This window comes from Gobio gobio, assembly GCF_949357685.1.
Source record: "Gobio gobio genome assembly, chromosome: 12".
In the NCBI taxonomy this organism is placed as follows: Eukaryota; Metazoa; Chordata; class Actinopteri; order Cypriniformes; family Gobionidae; genus Gobio; species Gobio gobio.
The window spans coordinates 50,879,765-50,906,114 of record NC_137105.1 but is presented as its reverse complement, the minus strand read 5'-3'; the positions used below and the strand labels follow the sequence as shown (position 1 = coordinate 50,906,114).

At 38.7% G+C, this 26,350-nt stretch overlaps 1 protein-coding gene across 6 annotated transcripts in view; it reads left to right on the top strand.

Annotated features, from left to right (window-relative positions):
• Window positions 1-26,350, top strand: part of myo6a (myosin VIa) — a 99,577-nt gene that overhangs the window by 29,879 nt on the left and 43,348 nt on the right. For all 6 annotated transcript variants that reach the window (XM_079831809.1, XM_079831811.1, XM_079831807.1 and 3 more), the window contains exons 2-9: window positions 10,656-10,779; window positions 18,292-18,361; window positions 18,460-18,533; window positions 21,463-21,592; window positions 23,270-23,375; window positions 23,539-23,594; window positions 23,685-23,782; window positions 25,114-25,278. In XM_079831809.1, the coding sequence (XP_079687935.1) occupies window positions 10,663-10,779; window positions 18,292-18,361; window positions 18,460-18,533; window positions 21,463-21,592; window positions 23,270-23,375; window positions 23,539-23,594; window positions 23,685-23,782; window positions 25,114-25,278 (816 nt within the window). In that variant the 5' untranslated portion in view covers window positions 10,656-10,662. The remainder of the gene's footprint in view (window positions 1-10,655; window positions 10,780-18,291; window positions 18,362-18,459; window positions 18,534-21,462; window positions 21,593-23,269; window positions 23,376-23,538; window positions 23,595-23,684; window positions 23,783-25,113; window positions 25,279-26,350) is intronic.

The following is a 26,350-nucleotide window of genomic DNA, read 5'->3' as shown; positions in this document are numbered from 1 at the left end:
CGCGGAAGATTTGGTTTCAAAGCGAAACGTAAAAGCGCCTATTTAAGGGAGTTTGTCATTTGTTTTGTTGTTGTGTTTTTCATTAAAAATAATAGAGTAATGAACCCATAATTCAAGTAACCCGCAGCCGAATTGGCGCTAATTCAAAACCGAAAGTTAAATGTGCTCGTCCGCACAGAGCGCGCATTGTTTACTTTGGCCTGGCTCCGCAGTGCGAGCCTCCGCTACGCTGACTGCGTGCATTTATTTTTGCCGCGTGCACCCTCGCGCTCGTGCGGGCGCGTCGAGTATAAACGAGGCTTTACGGACGAACTGTTAATCATTCATGGCGTGCATCTCAATCATAGACTGATCAATGCTTGACTACTGAACTAGGGAACTGATTGAGACGCACCCATGGCCTCACAGAGCGCGCATTTACAGACGAGCTGTCATTCACGGTGTGTGAATACGCAACACTGGCGCGTTTTCAGTTCAGAGCGGTCGTGTGCATGTTACTTCCGGTTAGATAGAATTAGTGATTTAAAAGCCTCCGCCGGTGATACCGGTATTACCGGTGTTTTCACACATCAATTAACCGGTGGGAAAATTTCCTCACCGTCACATCCCTACTTTCCACGGTTGAAACACTGATTGAGCGGTTACACGACATATGTGATACCTTTCAGTAAGTTCTAATGTATCCTCAACATACCTTAAGATATTAATTCATGTTTATTCTGGAAGAGATGATCAATCGCGTTCACGCGCGGCCGCTTGAACTGGCCCGTCTATACAGTGATCAGTCACGCCACATTGAAGAGCGTCAAAATGGCATTTATCGTTTGAATTTCGTGATAACATGGACTGAATACTTCATATGCTTGTGTGGGAACTCGGATTGAAGTGTGTTCCGCACTTAAAACAAGCCGACTGTTCGAAACCGTTTCGGTACATACGTGCACCGAACCGAAAGCCCTGTACCGAAATGGTTTGGTACGAATACGTGTACCGTTACACCCCTATTACATAATGAACCGCTATGTTTTTATAACTTAGAATGAGCCATTTCTATCTACACATACCGCGGGTCCCTTACAGTGAAGCCGCCATTTTGTGCCGCCATGTTTCTACGGTAGCTCTAAACGGACAAACTGCTCTACAGAGCGCTAGTCACTCTCTACTGTCTCAGACGACCACAATCTTTGTCCTGTGTGGGCCACCGTAGCTTCTCTATGTGCTTCGGAAGGAAGGGGTGAGCTGTTGCAATTCACAACCTCACCTCGAAAATTTACACACTGCACCTTTAAGTAAACAAACTGGTGAATCGTTGAATCGTTAAAGGCACAATATGTAAAATACATTAAAATATCCAAAAACCACTAGAACGGTGTTATATATTTTGTTGACTCGAGTACATTATCCCAAATGTTTCCAAGAATGTTTAAATCCAGAGAAATAAGTGATTTTAACCAGGACACAGGTCGTGTGTCGCCTATCAATGACATCATACCCCCGTCACCCTCCGGTGTTATTTTGTTGAAACCATGGAAACACCAAAGCCGCTTTAATATCTGATGTGTTTATTAGACACTGTTTGGACCATTGATGGACAGAAACTGATCATTGTTCTCCAGCTCAACACAGTTAGTCTTATTGTTTAAATCTGGTGTTGTTGATTTACCGCACAGAGGGCCTGGTTTTACCGCCTAATATCGAATTTCTGCCTGAGCCCTGTCAGATTCATTCCCACCGGCTGTAGAGGTGAACAAAACTACGCCTTTGTTTTGAATAAGTGACCTCTAGTGGCGAAAATTACATATTGTGCCTTTAATACAATTATTCGATATAAAGACACATTAAATTGGTCCAAAGTGACAGTACAGACAATAATACTATATACAAATGTCTATTTTGAATGAATGCTGGTCTTTTTAATGTTCGAATCATCAAAGAATCCTGAGAATAGGAATCATGGGTTCCACAAAAATATAAAGCAGCAACATTGATGATCGTATTATAAGCCATTATTAATGACTGAGCATATAGTGTACACTAGTTTCACAGCAGATGCGGTTGATCGTATGTACGAGTCATATGTGAGTCACTCCACAGACAAAAGCATAAATTATTAAATAGTGTAAATTATAGACTCCAGTCAGAAAATGTCAATATATTTCCATCCACAATGTTTCGATACGTGTCTGTATTGCATAGTTCATGCAGACATGCAAGCAATTTAAAGATATGCTCAGTTTTTATTGCTGTTTTATAGGAGACAAACTCTGCTCCAGTGATCTCTCTGGGCTGCTTGGATTAGTTTCAGTGTGTATGAACAGAATGAAGGAACTTATACTCTTATTTAAAGACATTGTAGCAAATTTCAGGTTATAATGTTTGGTAACTTCATTGCCTTTGGTGTAGACTTTTCTAGTGTTGTGACTGAAAATAAATACAGTAAACCCACACACTTGTGCAATGGTAATTACATTAAAACAGTGTTCCACATTTGGGTAACACTTTATTTTCCGTGGCCTTGCTACACATTACATATAATAACTATAAATTCGGCATAATTACATGGAACACCTTAAACCAAACCCTATTCCTAACCCTATAGTAAGAACATGTAGTTCTAATGTTACTCATTACCTAAATGGATAATAATTACACTACATATTTGTCAAGTTAGCTGTTTATTCGTATTGAAATCAATGACATGATGCTCAATTTAGTTTGTTGTGTTAATAAATAAATGTACACTATGCACTATATTGCCAAAAGTATTGGGACACCCCTTCAAATCATTGAATTCAGGTGTTCCAACTCTCACTACTAAATATTCCACACTCAACTGTTAGTGGGATTATAACAAAGTGGAAGCGATTGGGAACAACAGCAACTCAGCCACAAAGTGAATTCACAGAGCGGGGTCAGCGCATGCTGAGGGTCACAGAAGTCGCCAACTTTCTGCAGAGTCAAGAGCTCCAGACCTTCAGATGAGCTCAAGAACAGTGCCAAGTGTAAAGTTTGGTGGAGGGGGGATTATGGGGTGGGGTTGTGTTTTTCAGAGGTTGGGCTTGGCCCCTTAGTTCCAGTGAAAGGAACTCTAAATGCTTCACCAAGACATTTTGGACAATTTCATGCTCCCAACTTTGTGGGAACAGTTTGGGGACGGCCCCTTCCTGTCCCATCATGACTGACCAGTGCACAAAGCGTCTCCATAAAGACATGGATGAACAAGTTTGGTGTGGAGGAACTTGAGTCCTGACCTCAACCCGATTGAACAGCTTTGGGATGAATTAGAGCGGAGACAGAGAGCCAGGCCTTCTCGTCCAACATCAGTGCCTGACCTCACAAATGCGCTTCTAGAAGAACGGTCAAAAATATGAACATTATTGCTCTATTATATTTAATCTTTCATTAAATAGCACAGTGAATATTTAGAGCTGCTCCAGCAGGGCTCAACCAGTCAAGAGCAGGGAGGGATTTTGGTCTTTTGCAGAATTTGTAAAAAGGTTTTTCCAAACCATATGAAATAAACGTTAATGCATAGAGTACAATTGTAAGAAACTGTTAAACTAGATTTTTCCTTATCTTTATTATGGACACTCTTATATGTCATTGACCCATAAATGGAAATGATTATACAGCAACACGAGACCAGGAAGAAATAATGGGTTCAGTTTGAGTACAGCAGATCCAGTTATACTCAATAAATTTTACAACCTTGACAATAAGTTACTTTGTGAACTTTGGCCTTATTTTTAGTCTTTTTTCTGGTCTTGAACTTGAAGTAAAGAGGCCGTCGTGTGTAGCAGATGCGGTGGGATTCACAGTAACAGCAGGTTTTCTCAATTAAAATATGAACATTGAGAGTGGATGTTGTTAGTCTCCAGGCGAGTCTGATAGGCGATGTGATGCGGGGAAGGTTGTAAGTCCACAGGTACATGTGGCGGTTGGCCTTGTAGCGATCTTGCTTTGACATGCCAATCTTGGACCCTGAGGCTGTTTCTCTGACAAACTGGTTTTGGGCGACGTGATGTGGGGCTTGCACAAGAGGCACAATGAGCTTCTGGTGTCAGTGCTTCATCTCTTTGACCTGGTTGTTGGCTGATACTCTGTGACATACCGGTCCAGGATGACCTTCTAGTATTTGTTGTCATCATACTCGGCTGAAGAATTCCCTTCTTTACTTTTAACTGTGTAAATATGCGTTGTTCTCGTCATGTCAGGAAGGACACGCCTAACCCAAATAAATCTGACCCAAGTGTGTCACATTGACATTGCTCAAATGCAATGCTTGCAATGATTTCCTTTACTTATCGAGGTGTAGTAAGCAAGACCGCTGACCTCAGGCTGTAAAACACATCCTGAGTAGTAGATCAGTTACACTTGTCAGGAATTTACTGGATTAAAGAGTATTATTTTACAATAAATCACTAGTCAGAAATGTACTATGTAGATCAATGCATGCTGGGTAATTTTCTTATGAATTAGGCTACTGTTAATCAATGCTGACATCACAGTAACTGCTCTTGTTTTACTGTAAGAAATTATATTGTTTAGCGCTGTAATTGTTTGGAAGTCACCATGATGGGGATCAGTGTTGCATTTGCTCGGGATCTTGGACCCACTGTATATTCATATTCAAATTTCTGATCTAGCCAGAAGTGTGACAAATGAAAACATTTGTTAAAATAAAGACAGCTAGAATATAAAATAAGATAATTAGTGTAGTACACATGCACTGAAATACCGTCTGATATTCCAAGATTGCCGTTAAATACAAGAGAAGTCCTACTGTGGAAAAGTCATGCAATTATTAACCTGGAATATACTGTCATCATCTGTGAGATCATTAAAGTCTGCATTCAATCTTAATCAGAGTTTTGTTGCTTTTAGTCCATATGTTTTAGTTTAAAAGCTAAATGTTAAAAGTTGTTTCGTTGAGTCAAGATGCAACAAAATCAAGCACAAATCACAGCCAATCAGAAGAACTCTCTCTAGAGGCCATTGTAAGCCCTCAAGACAGAAAGTGCACATGAAGTGTGCCATTTGGGACAGGGCCACTGTAAAGATGCATTGTGTAAAGCACTAAATAAATAAAGGTGACTTGACTTTCAGTGGGACTGGTTTAAGAGACCAAAATAAAGCTTTTTGAAAAAACTCAGAGGTGGATGTAGCTTAGACAGAAACATAGCCATGTAGACGAGTATCTTATCCCTGCTGTGAAGTGTTACTGTGGGCTTTTCTTCCAAAGACCTTGTTTTCACTTTAATGTTCAATCAATTAATTGAGTAATTTGTCTCTTAAAGTCTCCAAAAGTTAGAGCGGCGCAGACGCAAACAACAGAATGTTAAGGTATAACATAACAAGCACTAAGAATGTCCGAAAGTTTCCATTGATCGTCCTAAAGGAGAGCTGACAGAGTTAAAGGGTTAGTTCACCCAAAAATGAAAATTCTGTCATTAATTCCTCACCCTCATGTCGTTGGACACCCGTAAGACCTCCGTTCATATTCGGAACACAAATTAAGATATTTTTGTTGAAAGCTGATGCTGAGAAAGGCTTCAGATAGGCCTCCATTGGCATTCAGTACACTTATACTCCCAAGACCGATAAAAGGCACTTAAAATGTCGTTACAAAGTCCATCTCACCACAGTGACTCTACGATAATCTTACGATGCGACGACAATAGTGTTTGTGCGCAAAAAAAAATCTAAATAACACCTTTATCCAGCTTGTTATTGCCTTCCGCGGGTGCCTCCACGATGCATGCGCGAGAATATGACGTAGCGCCGGCGTTCGGGAATCCATGAAATGCCACTCTAACCCCATTTTGAGAACTACGCCGAGACCTAAAGCACGATCAATGTAGAATTCAACAGCTGAGACACGCGCGTCTTCCTCTGATTGTAAACAAATCACTTCTGGGTCATGTGTCCGAACGCCGGATCTGCGTCATATTCTCGCGCATGCGTCGTGGAGACACACACGGAAGACAAGAACAAGTTGGAAAAAGGTGTTATTTTGATTTTTTTTGCGCACAAAAACTATTGTCGTCGCATCGTAAGATTATTGTAGAGTCACTGTGGTGAGATGGACTTTGTAACGATGTTTTGAGAGCCTTTTATGGGTCTTGGGAGTGTAAATGTACTGAATGCCAATGGAGGCCTATCTGAAGCCTTTCTCAGCATCAGCTTTACACTAAAATATCTTCATTTGTGTTCCGAATATGAACGGAGGTCTTACGGGTCTTGAACGACGTGAGGGTGAGGAATTAATGACAGAATTTTCATTTTTGGGTGAACTAACCCTTTAACTCACCGGAAATTGTAAAATGAGGACTAGGTGCTGATCATACAGGACATGATGCATTCAAACAGCTGGAAATACATTCAAACCAAAAATTATTCAGACACCGATATAATGTTTCACTAGTGTGTGCAGGACACTATAGTTTATTTCTGTAAGTGAGGATGGCAAAATAAACTGTGACATTATACACTACAATTCTTAATACAGTGACTACCAGTAAAATTGATACAAATTTGGGAGCAAAGTGATTCAGACACTTTTTGTTTCATTGTTTCTTTCATTGCTAATGTGAACTTTGAAACCACAGACTGAACAAAATGAAGCATTGGTTGTTCATTGGTTGGCTTAAATTGGTATAATCTAATTGTGTAGTTAAATTGAACAGCTGATTGGTTGATTGTAATCCATTATACACCTGTCTATCAAGACATTATCAAGATGAATTTGTTCTTAAGTCTGAGTTCTTGTCATATTTTATTACCGTTTTCTAAAATAAAGTGAATAAACTGTGATAATGTGAGAAAATGTTGAAGGTGACTGTCTGAATACAGTCAAACCGAAATATATTCAGAGCGACCAAATGCAGGAGTCTCAGGGAAAAGCTCAACTACTTTTAGCTTGACGCTAAAAAATCTGCCCAATGCTGAAATACATAGTGTGTTTTTAAAATATGTTGTATTTTATTCGTTCGGAGACTTGCACCATAGTCACTCTATTGTTGTCCTGGCTGTACTTTGGCTTGATGTCATGCAGAAAGATTTGTGTTCATTCTGGAGTTAAATGATCTGGATATTGTGGATAAAGCACCTCTCTGTGTTTTGCTCCATTTATCTTTCCCTCAGTAGTCATTAGTCTTTCCAATGAAACGCAACCCAATGTGACCGGTTGCACAATAGATATGGTTTTCTCAGAAATTTGAAATACTGTTTTGAAAGTGTGAATGATAAATGTATCAATCTGTACAACTACGAAATAAATCACTTAGAAATGTCTAAATGCCCCTTTAGATTTGAGTTGAATAGAAAAATTGTGACAATTTAACCACATCATTTTCACATTTCTTCCTTCAATCGGTTCATTATATAAACCAATTTTCTGAAATGGGAAATAGAAAAATAATATCTCCATCAATGTTTTGATAATCGTTATATTATGATTTTCTTTTAATTATATTTTGTTATTTGTTTGCAATGTAGAATTGCTTGGACATGATTGATCCAATTTTACCCGATAGAAGAACTGTACATTCAAATAGTTACAAATGCCATTATCCTAAACTTTGCTAAACGTGTGTTTGCATGTCATTTCGTATTTGAATGTACAGTAATCATTTGTAAGGCTATATGTACGGAATAATTGACGACGTTCCGTTGAATTATAAGAAAATAATGCACACCCAAGGTGGTATATTACAGATAATGTTACACCTCGAGTGTGCATTATTTTCTAATAATTCAACGGACTGTCGTCAATTTTGCGCGCATATACTACAATTACCAAACCTCCAAACACTGTTCAGATGATGGATTTCAAGACATTTGTCAGGTTTTTGTCCTTAAAATGCTCTTGTGTGCAGGACTAATTTCTTGTGCATCTCATCCCACGCCTCCTTTATTAATTCAAAAATGTCATTTTAGAGCTCGTAACGGAGGATTGAGCCATTGATGGCAGACTAATCCAGTTATTAGAGAGAGAGAGAGAGAGAGAGAGAGAGAGATTAAGCGTGTGAATTACCTGAGTCTGTGTGTCTCAACAGTGTTCGGCAGCGTCTCTACTGTAAGTTTATCTGCTTCAAGAACAGCGCCGTTAGTACCTCACTACTGAGAAACTCATGTAGCTTTTAAGTTGCTAGGTTTTCTATAGCTCAAACAGTAGAGCATGGCGCTAGCAACGCCAAGGTCATGGGTTCGATTCCCAGGGAAAGCAAGAATTGACAAAATGTAAAATGTGTACCTTGAAAGCAATGTAAGTCGCTTTGGATAAAAGCGTCTGCCAAATGCATAAATGTAAATGTAAGTTGCTATTAAAATGCATAATTTGTCTTTTTTTTTTTTATCCAACTGTTTACTATATTTATGTGCTTGTTCAGTGTCGCTGTGGGTTTTGGTTCTTTTGCTGTTGTCGGCTATAAGGACCTATTGAAATCACTGAAATCATTTGGCGGAAACTGTAATGCGGTCAAAGCCTGCTGGAACTACTTTAGCCGTGCATTTCCCTGAAAATAATTGCACACCTTAGAACGTGTGTCAACCAATCAGATTCAAGCATTCAACAGCCTTGTAGTATAAAATGTTTTACTTTAAAGCTACACTATGTAACTTTTCCGTCCACTAGAGGTCGCCTGTTCAAAACAAAGGCGTAGTTTGATGACGCCACGTTTGAGCGCAGAATCTTGGGACATGTGGTCTTCAGCTCACAGCCGGTGGAAAACAGTCAGGATAGGACTCGGGCAGAAATCATGTTCATGTGATTATTAACATTACTGTAGTGAAGCAGAGCAGGATGAGTGTTGTGGAGCTGAGCAAGGCCGCAGGAGCGATTGAAGAGCGGGACTGTTATTATGGCATAATCGCCGGCGGGACTTTTATTATGACACGGTTGCCGGCGCCACTTCCTCTTTTCCAGTCATGAGTGAGGTAACGCAACTCTGTTTATCGTATTAGATATATCTGAGTGTGTTGAAAAGGCAGTTATGACGTTCGCTCGGCGGCTGCTATGACACTTGTTCACACTGCAGTGAGAGTAAAGTGTTTCACTGAATAAAACCGGAGACCGAGGGTGACGCAGATATGACGCAATCGACAGGCGACTCCCTCACACGCATAGCTCACACGTCCCAGTTCCTCGGTTAAAATTTACAAATAGTTGGAAACATTTGGGATATTCTAAGTACTAGAGCTGCAACTAACGATTATTTTTTCTGTCGACTAATCTAACGATTATTTTTTCGATTAGTCGACTAATCTAACGATTATTTTTCCAGGTTAATCTTATTATTCTTTTTTACTGATTATTGTATTTCAAAGAGGGTAGTGAATTTGTATATTATTTTAACATGAAATCAATGAATGATGACAATATTAATTGTATTTCAGGAAGGTAGTGTACATATTATGCCATTTTATAATGAAATATATGAACACAAGAAGCTTTTTAAACATAATATATAATGATACTATTCATCATAAAATGTATACAGAGTAGGCCTAATTAGGAAAAGTTGTTTACTATAGTAGTTGAGTGATTTACTTATTGATTTGTGTCAGTAGTAAACGAAAATGCACTTGTATTTATCTGCAAAAGGTTCACATACAGGAGCTTTCAGCATAGTGTTAATGTATAACTAGTCGTCTATTTTGAAGATACATGTGCATAAACAACGACTAAAGCTGCCAGAAGTTTTTGCCCAAACTTCAAAGACACATTTAAATGATTAAAGCTAGAGGCATATCTTAACTGTAATGTTACTTTAATCATGTAAACTACCTATATACAGCATGTTATTATACATATGTGTTTGGGACAGAGCGGAACCAGGTCTCATATACAGGAGATATATGCAGCCCATAATAAATAAAAGCACGAGACGTACTGGGGTCGGAGAAGAACCCAGGAAAATGTGACCGTCTGTTGCAATACACGCGCCACGGTTCAGCTGCGCGAGAGAACACTGGAAGGGTTGCCAGGTTTACACAACAAAACCCACCCATTCGTTACTCAAAACTAGCCCAAAACAAGCCCAATCGCGTTTCGCGGAGGTTCTCTGGTAAACATCGCGTTCGGGGGGTTAAATATGTGTGTTTTTTTGCTTCAACCCGCGGACATGAGACACAGCCCGCGGCAACAGTGTAGAAGTAGCCCAATTCCGCGGAAAAAAGCGGACTTGGCCACACTGACTGCAGTGTGAAAGCTCCCGCTCTCCACGCGCACAGCTTCTGCTCTGCTCAGTGTGAAACCGGCGTTACAGAGCGAACAAAGCACAGTTTTATTCGGCTTCTGTTTAAAGTACTCCCACACTTTTGAATGTCGCGGTCTGGCTTTATATGATAAATGATCATTTTCACTATGCCCGGGAGCAGAAGCTGCCATTATTCTAGATCTTCTGTTCCATTCTAGAACGTAAATAATGTGCCGCCGACGCGTCGACGCATTTCACGCACGTCGACGTATTTTCGTAGTCGACGTCATCGACGACGTCGACGCGTCGTTGCAGCCCTACTAAGTACTCAACTGAACAAAATATATAACACTGGCCTAGTGGTTTCTGGATATTTTACTGCAAAAATCCTACATAGTTCACCTTTAAGTACTTCTTCCATTGACGTTTGATTGTTCTCCTGTTTTTCTTCCTCAGAGGTGAAATGGATGATGGAAAGCCGGTGTGGGCGCCCCACCCTACGGATGGGTTCCAGCTGGGCAGAATCATCGACATCAGTGCCGATAGTCTGACCATCGAACCTCTCAACCAGCGAGGGAAGGTGAGGAGCAGCTTTTGCAGCAATACACAGTGCCACGGTTAAAGCTGAAACATGCTGCGCACAAGTACATGAACACCAATGCTTCGTTACACAAGCTCTTTTTATACATTTTTGCATTTATTATGTATCAGAAAATGCAGTTCATTATCCAATGGAAGTACAGGCTGCAGGGCTCTACTTTAATAGTGTTTTATGCTCCGTTTTCATTTAAAGATCAAGTACTGTCGTGGCAGATCAACGCTTTGAAACTGTCATCATACTTATAGCGAGTATAACACATCTCGTTTAAAGAGTTAGTTCACCCAAATGTGAAAAAATTCTGTCATCATTTGCTCGCTCTCATGTTGTTGCAAACCCTGTATGATTTTCTTTCTTCTGCTGAACACAGAAGAAGGTATTTCGAGGAATGTTGGTTACAATTGAGTATGGACAAAAAAAGACATTTCTCAAAATATGTTCTTTTATGTTCCACAGAGGTCAGTTTTGAGGAACTGAAAACGACTGCGCCATTGACCAACACACACCTGCTCTAAAGTCAATAGTGCAGTATTTGTTGTGTTATTTAAAGGGTGTGTTAGTAATATGAGCCTATAGGCGGAGCACAACACACACACACACACACACACACACACTGATAATTACACACACAGGGACGCACAGCAGTGCACACACATTTTTAAATATTAGAAATAAAAGGATTCCACTATGGAGAAGCGTTCAGTCTTTCATCGTGTAAAAGCGAATCGGCCATTTCACGAGCGCAACAGACTTTTAAAGGGAAAGGGAGATGAGACTCTGATTGGTTTATTGCACGTTACGCCCAAAACCCACCCATGACTCATTAAGAGACGAGGTACAACCCTTTTAAGACCCAACCCAACCATTTTTCCCATCATTAAACTAGCAAAATGGGATTCGGACATGCCCTAAGTCCAACTGCGCCATGCACTCAGATCGTAAAAATAGGGCCCATAGAGTTTTGGAACAGCATGATGGCATAATTTTCATTTTTGGCTGAACCATTCCAAAAAGTAATGTTGTTGCCCCCTTGAATACTGAGGTTTGTTAACGCTACATTAATGTAAGAACTCATGTTAAGCATTTACTAAAGTACCACGCTCTTAAAATGCGTTAGCTGATCATTTGGGCCTGTGTATTTGTGCACTGGTAAGTCATCAGTCTGACATCAGAGGGTTTATACCTGTAGAATAGGATTTGGGTGAGAGATGTTCATGAAACAGGGAATGGCATTTAGCTAAAAACGTCTTGGGTTACGCATGTAACCATGGGTCCCTAAGAAGGGGAATGAGATGCTGCGTCTCCTAGAGGGCGCTGTGGGGAACAAAATACCCATGCCGCCGTCCTGAAGGGATGAGTGCCTTAATGGCTGACATAAGTCAAAGACTCAAAGGAGTCACCATCCAATTAAGAAGTTCCAATCAACTAAAGGTTACGAATCTTCCTGGAAGAGGACGTGTGTGTGTGTGTGTATCGTCCTAGTGAACAAGAGGAGGAGAGTTTGAGTGGACAAAGACTCTCAAGATCACAGATGGAGAATCACAGAGATTAGTCGAGTCTTGAGCTCAGAAAGACTAAAACAATGATCAAACATCTCCTACATCACCACATGTTGTTTGGGAGGGTTTGAAGAACAATCCTCCTCGCTCATCCAGAAAAAAACTCCAGCAGATTCAGTTCAGACACGACTGGAGCTTCAGAGCTCTTTGATGGGCTTGTTGCAAACAGGAATAAAAAGTACGCCATGCCCACGGTTAAATATACTGCTGGATCTTTAATGCTGTGGGCCTATGTCATGTTTAGACTCATGCTTCAGACACCGGCCATGCCAGAGGCATTCCCCATAGCGCCCTCTAGTGGACGCAGCGCAAGTTCCCTTTTGAAAGGCAATCTGTTTTTTAGTTTTAACTTAGAGCAGTTGTTCTCTGCTGGTTTTGTTTCAGATCTTACAGTGGACTTCAAACAGTGACCCCAACGCATTATTAATAAAAAAGAAATTAATAAATTAGATTTTTTTCGGCATCAAATGCATTGTTCGGCACAAACAATATTTACCCCCTACTTTGTGTCATCCTGTGGTTTTCAAGGGTCACACAAACTTCCCCATGCTGGTTCTTAAGTGACCGATGAATTTGCATCTTTCATTGGACACACAAACATTTACCAACAACAAATGATATGAGAATTTGTTTCTCCTGAGGGGTTGAGGTTTATAAGCCTGCTTATGATTTTGCATTCATCACTATGCAGAATTCTATAGTTAGGTGCATGTTATTATTATTATTTGCATTTAGATTTGTTTTTTTCCATGCTGTAAACGACCCTGTCCGAACAAACCAGGTGGCCAACTCCACAGTGAAGAGCCACTGACTGCAGTGTTTCCTGCACAGCTTTCTGAATCGTTTACCTTTTTAAAAATCATATTTTGCCTGATTTGAGTGATGTGTAAATGAATGTGAAGAGATATGACAGTGTACACAAAAAACCAATGGCAAGAAAAACACCCTCTTTCTCACAAACAAATGTCTGCGTTCAGTTATGAGCCAGTTGTGAATGAATTGCTCCAAAAATGTGTAGCTGTTTGAATCCTTCTAATGAATCCTGAACTCACTGAACCCATTAGAGCAGTTCATGAATCATTAAATGACTTGCTGAGCGGCAAGTTATCGTCGCTTTCAGCCTTGTCCGTGTTGAAATGAAGGAAGTTTTGTATTTTCAAGATTCATGAAACTTCTCATCAAAAAAGTCTGTAATCTTTACTGACTGATCTGATCTGAATGTAGTTTTAATGTACACTGTAAACCTGAATACGTTGGCAAAACTCCCAAAAAATGTTAGGTTACATCAAAATTATTAAGTTAAGAAATTCAAAGTTTAAGGTAGCATAACTGGCAGATACATACATTGTATTAGCTCTTAACATGAAGCTAATTCATTCATACATTTAACTTAAAATTATCATGTAGTCTCAAATAAATATTTTTAGTAGTGGTAACTTGGCTATCTTTAAGTAGCTAATTTAGTAAACGCTAACTTGCTAATTGGTAACACAATGCTTTGGTAGCATTAGCATAGCACTTGCTGAATGAGGACTGCAATATATTACATTTTAACATTTATCTGTTCTCAAAATAAGCTCATGCTCCACTCGTCACATGATGTAAACACCCCCCAAAACACCAACATAACTGAAACTCTTCTAAACTAGCATAGCAAAACATTAAACACAACTAAATCACCCACTTAACATTAATCTTGCACAAAAAAAAACATCTCATGGGCGTTGGAAGCAAAAAAATAATGTGGGTAGGTCCCCGCAAATAGTGCAAATAGTCAGCATCATTTACTAAAAGTCTGGTTGGGCCATTTTTCTTTTATGCCAAAAATCATTAGGATGTTTAGATCATGTTCCATGAAGATATTTAGTAAATGTCCTACCGTAAATATATAAAAAATGTCTTATTAGTAGTAATATGTATTGCTAAGGACTTCATTTGGACAACTTTAAAGGAGATTTTCTCAATATTTAGAGTTTTTTGCACCCTCAGATTCCAGATTTTCGAATAGTTTGGCCAAATATTGTCCAACAAACCTCACATCAATGGCTTATTTATTCAGCTTTCAGATGATGTATAAATTTTACAATTACAAAATATTGACCCGTATGACTGGTTTTGTGGTCCAGGGTCACAAATTAAAAGAAACAAGTTCATAAAACTCAAAACAATGACTTAAAATGTGTCAGTTTTGTGAACTCAAAAGAAAAAGAAAGTTCTAAATACTCATAAAAGTTCATTTGATTGAACTAATTTGTTTAATTTGAGTTGGTTCTACTCAAAAACAATTATTTTGAGTGTTAGGGTTTACAATGAGCATCTTTAACTAAAGGTTGTCATAAGAACAGTCAGTTAGTAATGATTACATTTCACAAAACTTCATTTGAAGGCGGCCGTTGGTGAAATGACTGGAGGGGTGAAGAGGAGCCTCAGTTCTGTAGAAAGCACAGCCAGACGTGACTTATAGTCCAGGTGGAGATGAAACTGCTCTCTCTTATTGGTTGTCAAGGAACACCAGTGAAAATCTCATTAAAAAACGCATTCCAAAGGGCAAGATCTGTTGATTTTAAAGGGCTTTTAGTCAAATGCTTCAAAGGAACTGCTAATACGATCTCATAATGATCTACTCTCATTTCTGCTCATGTTTTTGCACAGATTCGTTGCAGAAGCTGCAGAATGATTTAAAGTCTGTGGCTGAATGCTTCTGTTTTCAGAACTGCATCCTGTTGCCCATATGGAGTCCGGCCCTCTCTGGAGCTTTACACACAATACAGTAGCAATAACTCAGTGTGTGTTTGTGTGTGTGTTTGACGTCTGACAACTACAAGACAGCGTGTTGTGTGCAGCATTACATCTAGCTCATGTGATTTGTGTGAAGTGTGATGTCGCCGGGCTGTGAAAGCACAATGGGCTGTCTGTTCACACGCTACAATTGTGTGTGTGTGTGTGTGTGTGTGTGTGTGGAGGACACACTACTGTCTGATCTCAGAACAGAAGCATGGAGGTGGAATACATAACGTGGGAACTGTAGTTAATTGGTTGTAGTTGTTTTTCAGACCCCGTGTATTAAAGGGATAGTTCACCCAAAAATTTAAGTTCTGCCATCTTTACTAAACCCTCATGTTGTTCCAAACCCATAACACAAATGATTTGAAGATTATTTCTGTGAAAGTCTAAAATTTTGACCCTTCAAAAAGTTCATAAAGTGATTGTAAAAAGAATCCAGATTTGACCTATCCTTCCCTCGGGTCATTTTGACCCGAAACTCGTTTAAACCCCCCCTAGATTTCATAACTACAATAAGATTTTGTTTCTACTGTGAGTGAAGTGTTGTTAGGCTACGTGGTTTTCACTATGGGATGGATAGCCTCGTTTTTTTTGGTATGCCAAAAAGTGTTTATTTTTTTAAATGTGATCGTTGGTACATTTGACCAGTATTGACTTTCAATACAAAAATGAAAATGTGAAAAATATGCAATATGACATTTTCAAATAAAAGCATTTTCTTTATATATAAAAAGCCTTTTCCCAAAAGGTACATCTTGAAAAGGGGGAGTTGTGTCTTATAATCAGGTCGTCTTATATTCGACAATATTAAAAATAAATAAATAATAATAATCAATTAAACAATAACACATGAAACAATTAGCACATACAGTACTTTGTGCTCAAAATGAGCCTAAAATGTTATATAATTAGGGTTAGATAATAAGATACATTTTTTTAAAAGTACAAACATAAAATAACATTATTATTATTATACAGTATATTCACATAAAAATTTAAATTGTAACCAATATTGTAACAAAACCACTGTCTAACTGTAATGTTTAATTTATATCAATTTTGTTTTATTTTTGTAATTTGGTTTTGTAAAGTCAATTTTACTATAATATAATACCGTTTTGAACTGTTTGCTATTTGCAATGGTTATGATATTCATATTTTTTTATTATAGTGTGATTATTGGTGAATTGTATTAAAACCAGTAAGGGTCAGATTGACTTACAAGCATCATCATAACTATTAATTATAATAATAGTAGAATTTGGAAACCGCAGCAATTTAAAAACAAAAACATGCACAAATGTTTTGTCCCCTTTTTCTTAATTCATAGACAATAACAATAAGTGATGATGTTGAAAATTTCAGAAATCCGATATCTTTATGAACTTTTTGAATCATCATTGTTTTGGTGCAATGGACTCTCATATCTTGATTTGTGTTTCAAAGATGACTGAAAGTCTAATGTGTTTGGAACAACTTAAGTGTGAATAAATGATCACAGAATTTTCATTTTTGGGCGAACTATCCCTTTAAACTTCAGCATGAAACTAATCCTGCACCATTTTTGCTTAAGAAATAAATAACACTTCAAATTGTGCAGCCTGTTGAAGAGAGATGTGCTATTGTTTTTCTCTGTCATTCAGAATATACTTGCATGCACCTAGCAACACCTTAGAAACGGGCAAGAAACCCATAGCAATTGCATAGCAACATGCTAAAAAACACTCTGAACACCACAAACCAATATGTTAATAAACACTCACAACATCTTCGAAACTGCATATCTACAGTTGCCTAGCAACACCATGTCAACCCTCCACAACTCCCTAGCAACACCTTAGAAACGAGCTAGAAATCCATTGCAACATGTTAAAAAACACTCTGAACACCACAAATTAATATGTTAATAAACACTCACAACATCTTCGAAACTGCATATCTACAGTTGCCTAGCAACACCATGTCAACCCTCCACAACTCCCTAGCAACACCTTAGAAACGAGCTAGAAATCCATTGCAACATGTTAAAAAACACTCTGAACACCACAAATTAATATGTTAATAAACACTCACAACATCTTTGCAACTGCATATCTAGAGTTGCTTAGCAACGCCCTGTCAACCGCTTCACAGCTCCCTAGCAACACCTTAGAAACGGGCAAGAAACCCATAGCAATCGTATAGCAACATGCTAAAAACACTCTGAACATCACAAATCAATATGTTAATAAACACTCACAACATCTTCGCAACTACATATCTAGAGTTGCCTATCAACACCCTGTCAACCTCTTCACAGCTCCCTAGCAACACCTTAGAAACGGACAATAAACCCATAGCAATCGCATGGCAACATGATAAAAAACACTCTGTTTATTAACATATTGATTTGTGGTGTTCACTCACAACATCTTCGCAACTACATATCTAGAGTTGCCTAGCAACACCCTGTCAACATCTTCACAGCTCCCTAGCAACACCTTAGAAACAGTTAAGAAACCCCTAGCAATCGCATGACAACATGCTAAAAAACACTCTGAACACCACAAATCAATATGTTAATAAACACTCACAACATCTTCGCAACTGCATATATAGAGTTGCCTAGCAACACCCTGTCAAACTTTTCACAGCTCCTTAGCAACACCTTAGAAACGGGCAAGAAACCCATAGCAACCGCATAGCAACATGCTAAAAACCCTCTGTTTATTAACATATTGATTTGTGGTGTTCACTCACAACATCTTCGCAACTACATATCTAGAGTTGCCTAGCAACACCCTGTCAACCTCTTTACAGCTCCCTAGCAACACCTTAGAAACGGGCAAGAAACCCATAGTAATCGCATGACAACATGATAAAAAACACTCTGAACACCACACATCAATATGTTAATAAACACTCACAACATCTTCGCAACTGCATATATAGAGTTGCCTAGCAACACCCTGTCAACCCTCCACAACACCCTAGCAACACCTTCGCTTCGTGATTCCAAATACGGCTCACTTTTTTTCACTGACAGACAGAATTATTAAAGTGTTCTCTAACCTTTAATGCAAGCAGAGCTGTATGTGCATGTGCAAGTGAGAATTAACTCAAGTTTTCCCAGCCGTACGGTTAGTGATGAAGCTGTTTCTCTGTGTTCCAGAACTTTCAAGCTTCTGTCAATCAAGTCTTCCCTGCTGAAGATGATGTCAACAAACATGTGGAGGACAACTGTAAGTGTCAGTGTGTTTGAGATGTACATGTGTTGGATAAAATGACACTGTTCACTAATGTCTTTGTGTGTGTGTGTGTGTGTGTGTGTGTGTTACAGGCTCGTTGATGTACTTGAACGAAGCCACGCTTCTAAATAATGTCCGTGTGCGCTATAGTAAAGATAAGATTTATGTAAGTATATTCTTTGTTGTTGATTTTGTCATGAAGACTCTTAACCCCTTCAATGTCACCACACTTTTTGGGAATAGAAAATGCACTATCCAAACATAAAGGGCTGTAGTTCAAGAATGCTTTGGAATATAAACCTAAGTTTGGTCTTGTTTTAAAGAAGACACTCGGCAGATTACTGATAAAATGAAAATGAATGAAAAAGTTATGGAAGTTTAAATTTACTGTAAATTAAACGTACTATACTAAATATTTTCATTTTATATAAAACATATATTTTACAAAAATATTGTTACTCTAGAATTACTATAAAATGAAAGCCATATGTCTAACCAAGTTAAAAAAAAAATTTAAAGTCCCAATGACATTTTGTTTAGGCGTAATACCAAAAATACCCACCAGGTGTAACACACATTCCATTAAAATGTGTTTTGATGCGTTCTCCTGTAACAAATATATAAATATCAATCCAAAACAGAACCTTGAGACTCAGTGTTAATTTCGTTGACGAATAATTTTCGTCATAAATTTCGTCAACAACCTTTTTTCACTGACGAAAACAAGACGATAACTAAATAAAAACTAGTGTTGGATGACAAAAACTATGACGAAAATCAACTGTCATTTTCGTCAACAACTAAAAACGAGAGGAAAATGTTAGTGAGGGTGGATTAGTGAAGAGATCCAGTCAGAACTGATGTCCTGAGTCACAGATGAGCACATTTGATCTGAACTGATCTAACGGCTGGAAAACACGGCTCATCCCCAATCCAGCTCCAGAGCGGCTCAATCAATCAATAACACACATTTATGCCAGACAATTGTTTATGAACTAATGCTGATGAATAATGACAATGTTTACTTTACCATGTTTATATAGTAATATGTTTTAGACGGTTGTAACAATTCATATTTTATCTCCTCATCTGAACTTGAATGAGCTCCTGCAACTGCAATAGTAAGGTGCATTTCAAAATAAGAGTCCCGGTGTATTTCCAGCTTGTTTATCATTAAAAGTCACGCATTATATATTCGTTTTTGGTTACACAATAAACTGTATTTAATTTAATTCCCATTTAATTCATAGTCAGGAGGAAAGACCAGTATTTGACACATATTCAATAAAGTATCAGGGTTATAATAGTTCACCAAAACCATTAAAAAAACTTCATTACTTGAAATTAAATTAATGTGAACTGAAATAAAATAAAAAAACACTTATTTGAAGCTTTAGCTTAACCTGATATGGCCTACTGACTAAAACAGAAATGCAAAGTTATAAAAACTTTATAGATGTTTTTAAAAAACAAACAAAAAAAGTGAATTGAGCTCTTTCGTGTATTTTTAATGTCAAAAACAAAATCATGTCAAAATGTCAGTTCAAGTGACAGTCGGTTATGTAATGCTTAAATGCTTAATTTATTACAATTTAACTAAACTCATTAGATTTTAGGAGACTAAAACTACTGTAGATTTAGTCGACTAAAACTAGACTAAAACTAAAAACAATTCAGGTGACTAAAATATGACTAAAACTAAATGGCATTTTAGTCAAAAGACTATGACTAAAACTAAATCAAAATTTGCTGTCAAAATTAACACTGCCAGCGATATGTGTTTTGTCAAGATTAGAAAAGGTTTTGATTATAAAGTAGTTCAAATAAATGTCGTAATATGAAACCTGACGCCGGTAGGGTCAGTAGGGTGTACTTTGAATGGCTTGCATGCTCAACTGTGTGTGTAATGGAGCAGGACGCAGAAAACTGAAAACCCAAGCCTTTACTCTCACCGGAGAACTACTCCAGCCTTTCCAAGATTTACAAAACTGGGCCAATGGATGCGCATTGTTTTTCTTTACCCTATGGACCACCATACAAAAGTTTGGGGGTAGTACGTTTTTTTTAAGGACATTAATACTTTTTTTTTATACAATTTGATGTAATGATGCATCAAATTGATCAAAAGTGTTTGTGTTACAAAAAATTATATTTCAAATGCTGTACTTTTGAACTTTCATCTCAGTTTCCACACACAACCATTTTCTACTGCGATGATTTTAATAAATTATGTTTCTTGAGCGGCATATCACAGGAATAAATTACATTTTAAAATATATTACAATAGAAAACTGAAATTTTAAATGGTTTAAATAAGTTTTTTCAATTTTCCTGTTATTTATTCTGTATTTTGATCAAGCCTGTAGTGCTCCTGTCAGAAACTGAAGCTTCCGCGCCTCGATCGCCCCCCGGTGGCCGGTCCCAGTATAGCTCCTAAACCCCGCCTCTCCATGTATTTGAATGGGCGCGAGACACTTCAAATAATTGTTTCCTAAAGATGGTTTCTGTCATTTTAGGCAGTTTTTATTACGATAATTTCATTTCAAGTGTTCGTTTTTTAAATAAGTTTAGTTTTAGTGAGTTATTTGATGCTATAAAAACGGGGGGTGTGACGTCATGATTGACAGCTGAGATTGACGGCTTCTTTGAGTGAAGTTGTCACTGAGGCACTAACGGACTTTTTTCGGGATTTTTGGGAGGAGATTGGAGCTTTAGCTTTAATTTCTACATTCCCATAACTGTTTATTTCACACCAACATAATTAATTATTCTGCATCTGCGAGAGTGTGGGCGGGCTCTTGATAATCGCGCCTCTACTTCCTGTTCTCTACTGCGCAACTCCGGTCCCGAGATGTCAGCGCCGTGAGCGGGCCTATGAAAGCTTCAACTTTGGTCAACGGAAGTCAATGAAGTCGCGTCGTCCATATTTTTTTACGGTCTATGATTTTGATCAAATAAATAAGTAGTGCACATTAAAAACACAGTTCATACACACTTCTCTTCTGAAATTCCTAAAATTCTTTTTGATGTACAAATTATTAGTGAAATCGGTTGGCTGCGGAATAACATGCATTCATTGGTTCTTTGTGTTCCAGACGTTTGTTGCCAACATCCTGATTGCTGTGAATCCATATTGTGACGTTCCCAAGCTGTATTCCCCAGAGAGCATTCAGCAGTACCGGGGCCGATCGCTGGGCACTCTGCCACCTCACGTCTATGCAATTGGTAAGCATGACCGCGAGCCGCCCATGGGCATACATGATACATTTAATGCAAAGGAAGTGATATTAAACTGACACTGTTATGCTATTTTAAAGGTTCCTACAGCATATTTACATGCATCCAAGGTCAAAAAACACTTGACTTTCTCATTATATACATTGCAGCATCATCGAAACGGTTCGATCGAGGATTCAGTCTCTCTAAACCCCGCCTTTCTGAGGGTCTACTCTGCTCTGATTGGTCAGATGGCCCAGTCTGTTGTGATTGGTCTACTCTGCTCTGATTGGTCAGATGGCCCAGTCTGTTGTGATTTGATCAACTGCTTATAACACGAGTCCGAAACACAACCCTTATTACCAGATGTAAATCTCAGATCTGGAGGCTTCCTCAGCACTTGATACGAACAGTAACGATGGCGTCGGTTTTACCATATCAATTGCAGCGCAAGTCTTCATCCTCTTGAAGGTCATGCAAAGTGGGTTTGCTTTCGTGGCGAATCAAACTCTTCCAGTCTCAGAAACATCGTGTTTAAGGGTCAAAGTAGACATTGTTCGCGGGCAGCCAATGAAGACATTAGGCTGGCATTATGCAAATTTTTTACATTTTTATGTAGGTTTGTAACAGGAAGTGAGACTGGACTTAAGTCATTTCAGCTCATCAGAATCGATTCTTTCTTTTAGGGGACATTAACTTTATTCTTTGTGGACTTTGCTCTTTGAAACTGCTGTATTACACACTGCATGAAAGGGAATATTGGAAAAAGCATAATAGTTGCACTAAACCTCTTACCTGTCACCGCCCCGCTGGCCGGACACCTGGCGCCCTTTCTTTGATCGCCTTTTTTCGTATCATATATTTGAGTAATTATCATAAATTAGGTATCATTTGAAAGTTTACGAACTCAAAATTCATCCTGGGAAAACCGTTTTGAAATTGGACGTTGCGTTACCGTGGAAACGGTACTTTAAATTCTTCTAGCTGGCTCCTCCCCCTAGTGGGCGACGTCATGTTTCATATTATAGCATTTCATTTATCTACTTTATAATCAAAATCTTTTCTAATCTTGACAAAACGCATTTCGTTGGAAAGGTCTGAGTCTCAAGGTTCCATATTTGGTGACCGTTTTGTGATGGAAGTGACATTTGGACAGAAATTTACAGGAAAATGCATCAAAAAAACAATCAATGGAATGTGTGTGTCACCCGGTGGCTATTTTTGGTACAGCGCCTAAACAAAATCTCATGGGAACTTAAATTTTTGTGATATCAACTTCAAATTTGGAACACAACTTGGTTAGACATATGGCTTCGATTTTATAGTAATTTTAGATTAAAACATTTTTGTAAAATATATATTTTATATAAAATAAAAAATATTTAGTACAGTAATTTTTATTTACAGTCAATTTAAAGTTCCATAACTTTTTCATACTTTCATATGTTTCATAAGTTCAGCAGTAATCTGCCGAGTGTCTTCTTTAAAATGAGACCAAACTTAGGTCTATATTCCAAAGCATTCTTGAATTACAGCCCTTTAAGTTTGGATAGTGTATTTTCAAAAAGTTAAGGGGTTTTTAAGGCTTCTCAGTGATGTACACATAATACTATTAGCTTGAAGAAATATGTCAATTGATATTTATACTCCCTGTTTATACTAATACCTTTTATTTGTTGTGTTTAGCGGATAAAGCTTATCGTGACATGAAGGTGTTGAAGATGAGTCAGTCCATCATTGTGTCTGGAGAGTCGGGAGCTGGAAAAACCGAAAACACCAAGTTTGTTCTCAGGTAGAGAAAGGCCTCATTCATATAGACAATAGTTTGAATATAGCGAAGATGAAGATATGCATTTCTACAGAACACTCCAACCCTTAGATTTTTTTACACTAAATATGTGATATGAATATAGGAATTGCGAATGTGTATTTGAATGTGAGGTCTCCTTTCACAGGTACTTAACTACGTCTTATGGGACAGGTCAAGACATTGATGAAAGAATAGTTGAAGGTATGCTTGAATGACTTGACCATTACTCCATTATACTTTCACTAATGTAAGTCATAGAAAATCTGACTGTTTTCTTTCACTCAATTCCAGCAAACCCACTGCTCGAGGCATTCGGGAATGCCAAAACTGTCCGAAACAACAACAGCAGTCGCTTTGGGAAATTTGTGGAGATTCACTTTAATGAAAAGGTGCGTCTTGTACAAAAGTCTCACTATAAACAGATGAATGTAATGCTTTGTAGATAGCGATGTATGGTTTTAGTGTATCGCTGAGTTTGGCGTCCACTGAGTGCTGAGTAGAATTGGGTATCGTTTGGGTTTTTTTCGATTCCGGTGCCAAACCGATACTTTTAAAACGGTTCCGGTGCCTAAACGGTGCCTGAACCGATACTTTTTTTTTTTTTAAAGGCCACAAAACGAGGTGGATGACATTAAATGGCTTTTTATTTTTTTATTTAAATTGAACCATTTATTAAAAGTTTAATGTATACTTAAATGTATGAATATAAATAAATACAAAACACAATTTACTTATTTACAAATTATAATTGACTTATTTACAAATTCACAGTAAAACCTAAGCCACCTAACCCAACTACAACAAGCCTAATATAACTCTAAATAACAGTTACAGTAATAACAGCAGTCGTCTGTATTCTTGCTCTGCTACAAACCAGCTTCGAGCTTCAGCTTTATTTTGAAATATGATCATATTCTCTGGCTTAATATTTTAGAACGCATGGCCTTAATGTTTCCATGACGACGCGTCATGTTTCTCACATGACAACAGCGGCCGCAATAGCGCTGACAGCTCAGCTGTATCGGGTTTATTTCATTTTTTTATTTTTATTCAAAATATTCACAAACTTCTTAACTGTGTCACAAACTATCTGATGTTCAAATGTGTGAGTGAATGTGTGTTAGTTGATCTATAAAGCGCAATGGGCGGCGCCATGTTAGTTTGCGCCTCAGAATTGGATCTGTCGGATTTACAACACTTGAGTTCATTCTCGTCTTACAAAATACATGAAAGTAAGTGACCAGTGAACTGGAAGAAGAATAGAGTAAACGATATAGTTACTGTATAATGTGCATGTATCTGATGTGAATAAAACACGTAACGTTAGTCAAATTATAACCGTCTGAAAGGATTGTCATAGCCGCTTCCATAGACATCAGTGTGTGTTTTGTTGCTAGTAGCCGACTTATTAGCATTTAAATGTCTGAAACCTGAAATAAACATGATGTGGTTGAAAACACTGAATAGTTGTCATGAGTTGTGATGTGACCAGAGCTGAGCGTCTGTCTCTGGCTCAGCCAAAGCGCGAAAGCACGTTTGAATTTTGGCACCGAAATGAGGAACCGAAATCTGCGTTCTGATTCGGTCCGGTACATACCGGTTATATAAGTACCGGTGCCATATTGGAACCGGATTTCGGTACCCAACCCTAGTGCTGAGTGATGCAAATGTGTGAGTTTGTTAGACGTTTCATTGAATGCAGTGCTGATTTGTGTTCCAGAATGCAGTAGTGGGTGGTTTTGTGTCCCATTACCTGTTGGAGAAGTCCCGAATCTGCACGCAGGGTCAGGAGGAGAGGAACTATCACATCTTCTACAGGCTGTGCGCTGGAGCTCCTGAAGACATCAAGGAGAAATTCCACCTCAGCTCTCCAGACTGTTTCAGGGTGTGTGAATCCTGCTCCCACTGCACTTACATTACACTCAGACTCCTTTAAAATAGCCAGTATGGTCCTGTTCACACCTGGTGTTGAGATGCGTTTTGGTCGATCAGATCACAAGTGGACGACGCTAACGCAGGTGTAAACGGGGTCTAAAGCGTTTTCAGCCAGAGGTAGTCAGAAACACATTTGACCGGATTGCTTTCGTAGTGACGCTCATGTGGTCAAATGCACTGGAACGGCCTCTAAAAGACGCCCTACTCTCCGCCGACTGACCTAAAGCTAAACATTATGGGACGCACGCCAGCCAGACGGGATTTAAACTTCATCGGCTGGAGACACAAGTTTGGTTTGAAGAGGTTTTAACACCCGACCATGCGCCAAATGCGGGTGAATTTTGCAATTGGCGGGTAACACTGCCAATCTACCTGCCACATTGGCAGGAGGTAGCCAATGAGAATTGAGTGATTTCATTGGGCAGTTTGAGAGGATGCGACTACGTTCATGCGACCGGAAAGAAGATGAGGCCCTTCTCTGACTATGTTTGATTGTGCGAGTATTAAACTGTTGGTGAGATGGGATTAGGGTTGGGAACCAAGAACCGGTTCTTATGCAGAACCGAAACTGATTTTTGAAAAATACCAGAACCGCGTGAAATTCCTAAGTTTCGGTTCCGAAAACGGTTCTGGTGCAATTTGTGTGCGAAGGGCTGGAAGCGTATCCTTTAATAGCGAGTGACAGCCAGTGTTGCCAAGTCCGTGGTTTTTCCGCGGAATTGGGCTACTTAAACACTGTTGCCGCGGGCTGTGTTTCATGTCCGCAGGTTGAAGCGACCCCAATTATGTGATATTTAGCCCCGGAAATGCGAATTTTACCGGAGAAGCCCCCCTGAAACGCGATTAGGCTTGTTTTGGGCTAGTTTTGAGTAGCAATTGTGCGGGTGTTGTTGTGAAAACCTGGCAACCCTGGCTCACCTCATCATGAATATTAATGACGTTGCCGCTTCCAGGAGTGCAACGCAGTTCAGCCTGAAAGCCCTCACGCTACACATTTACGGTTTTGCGTCAGATATTTTCTC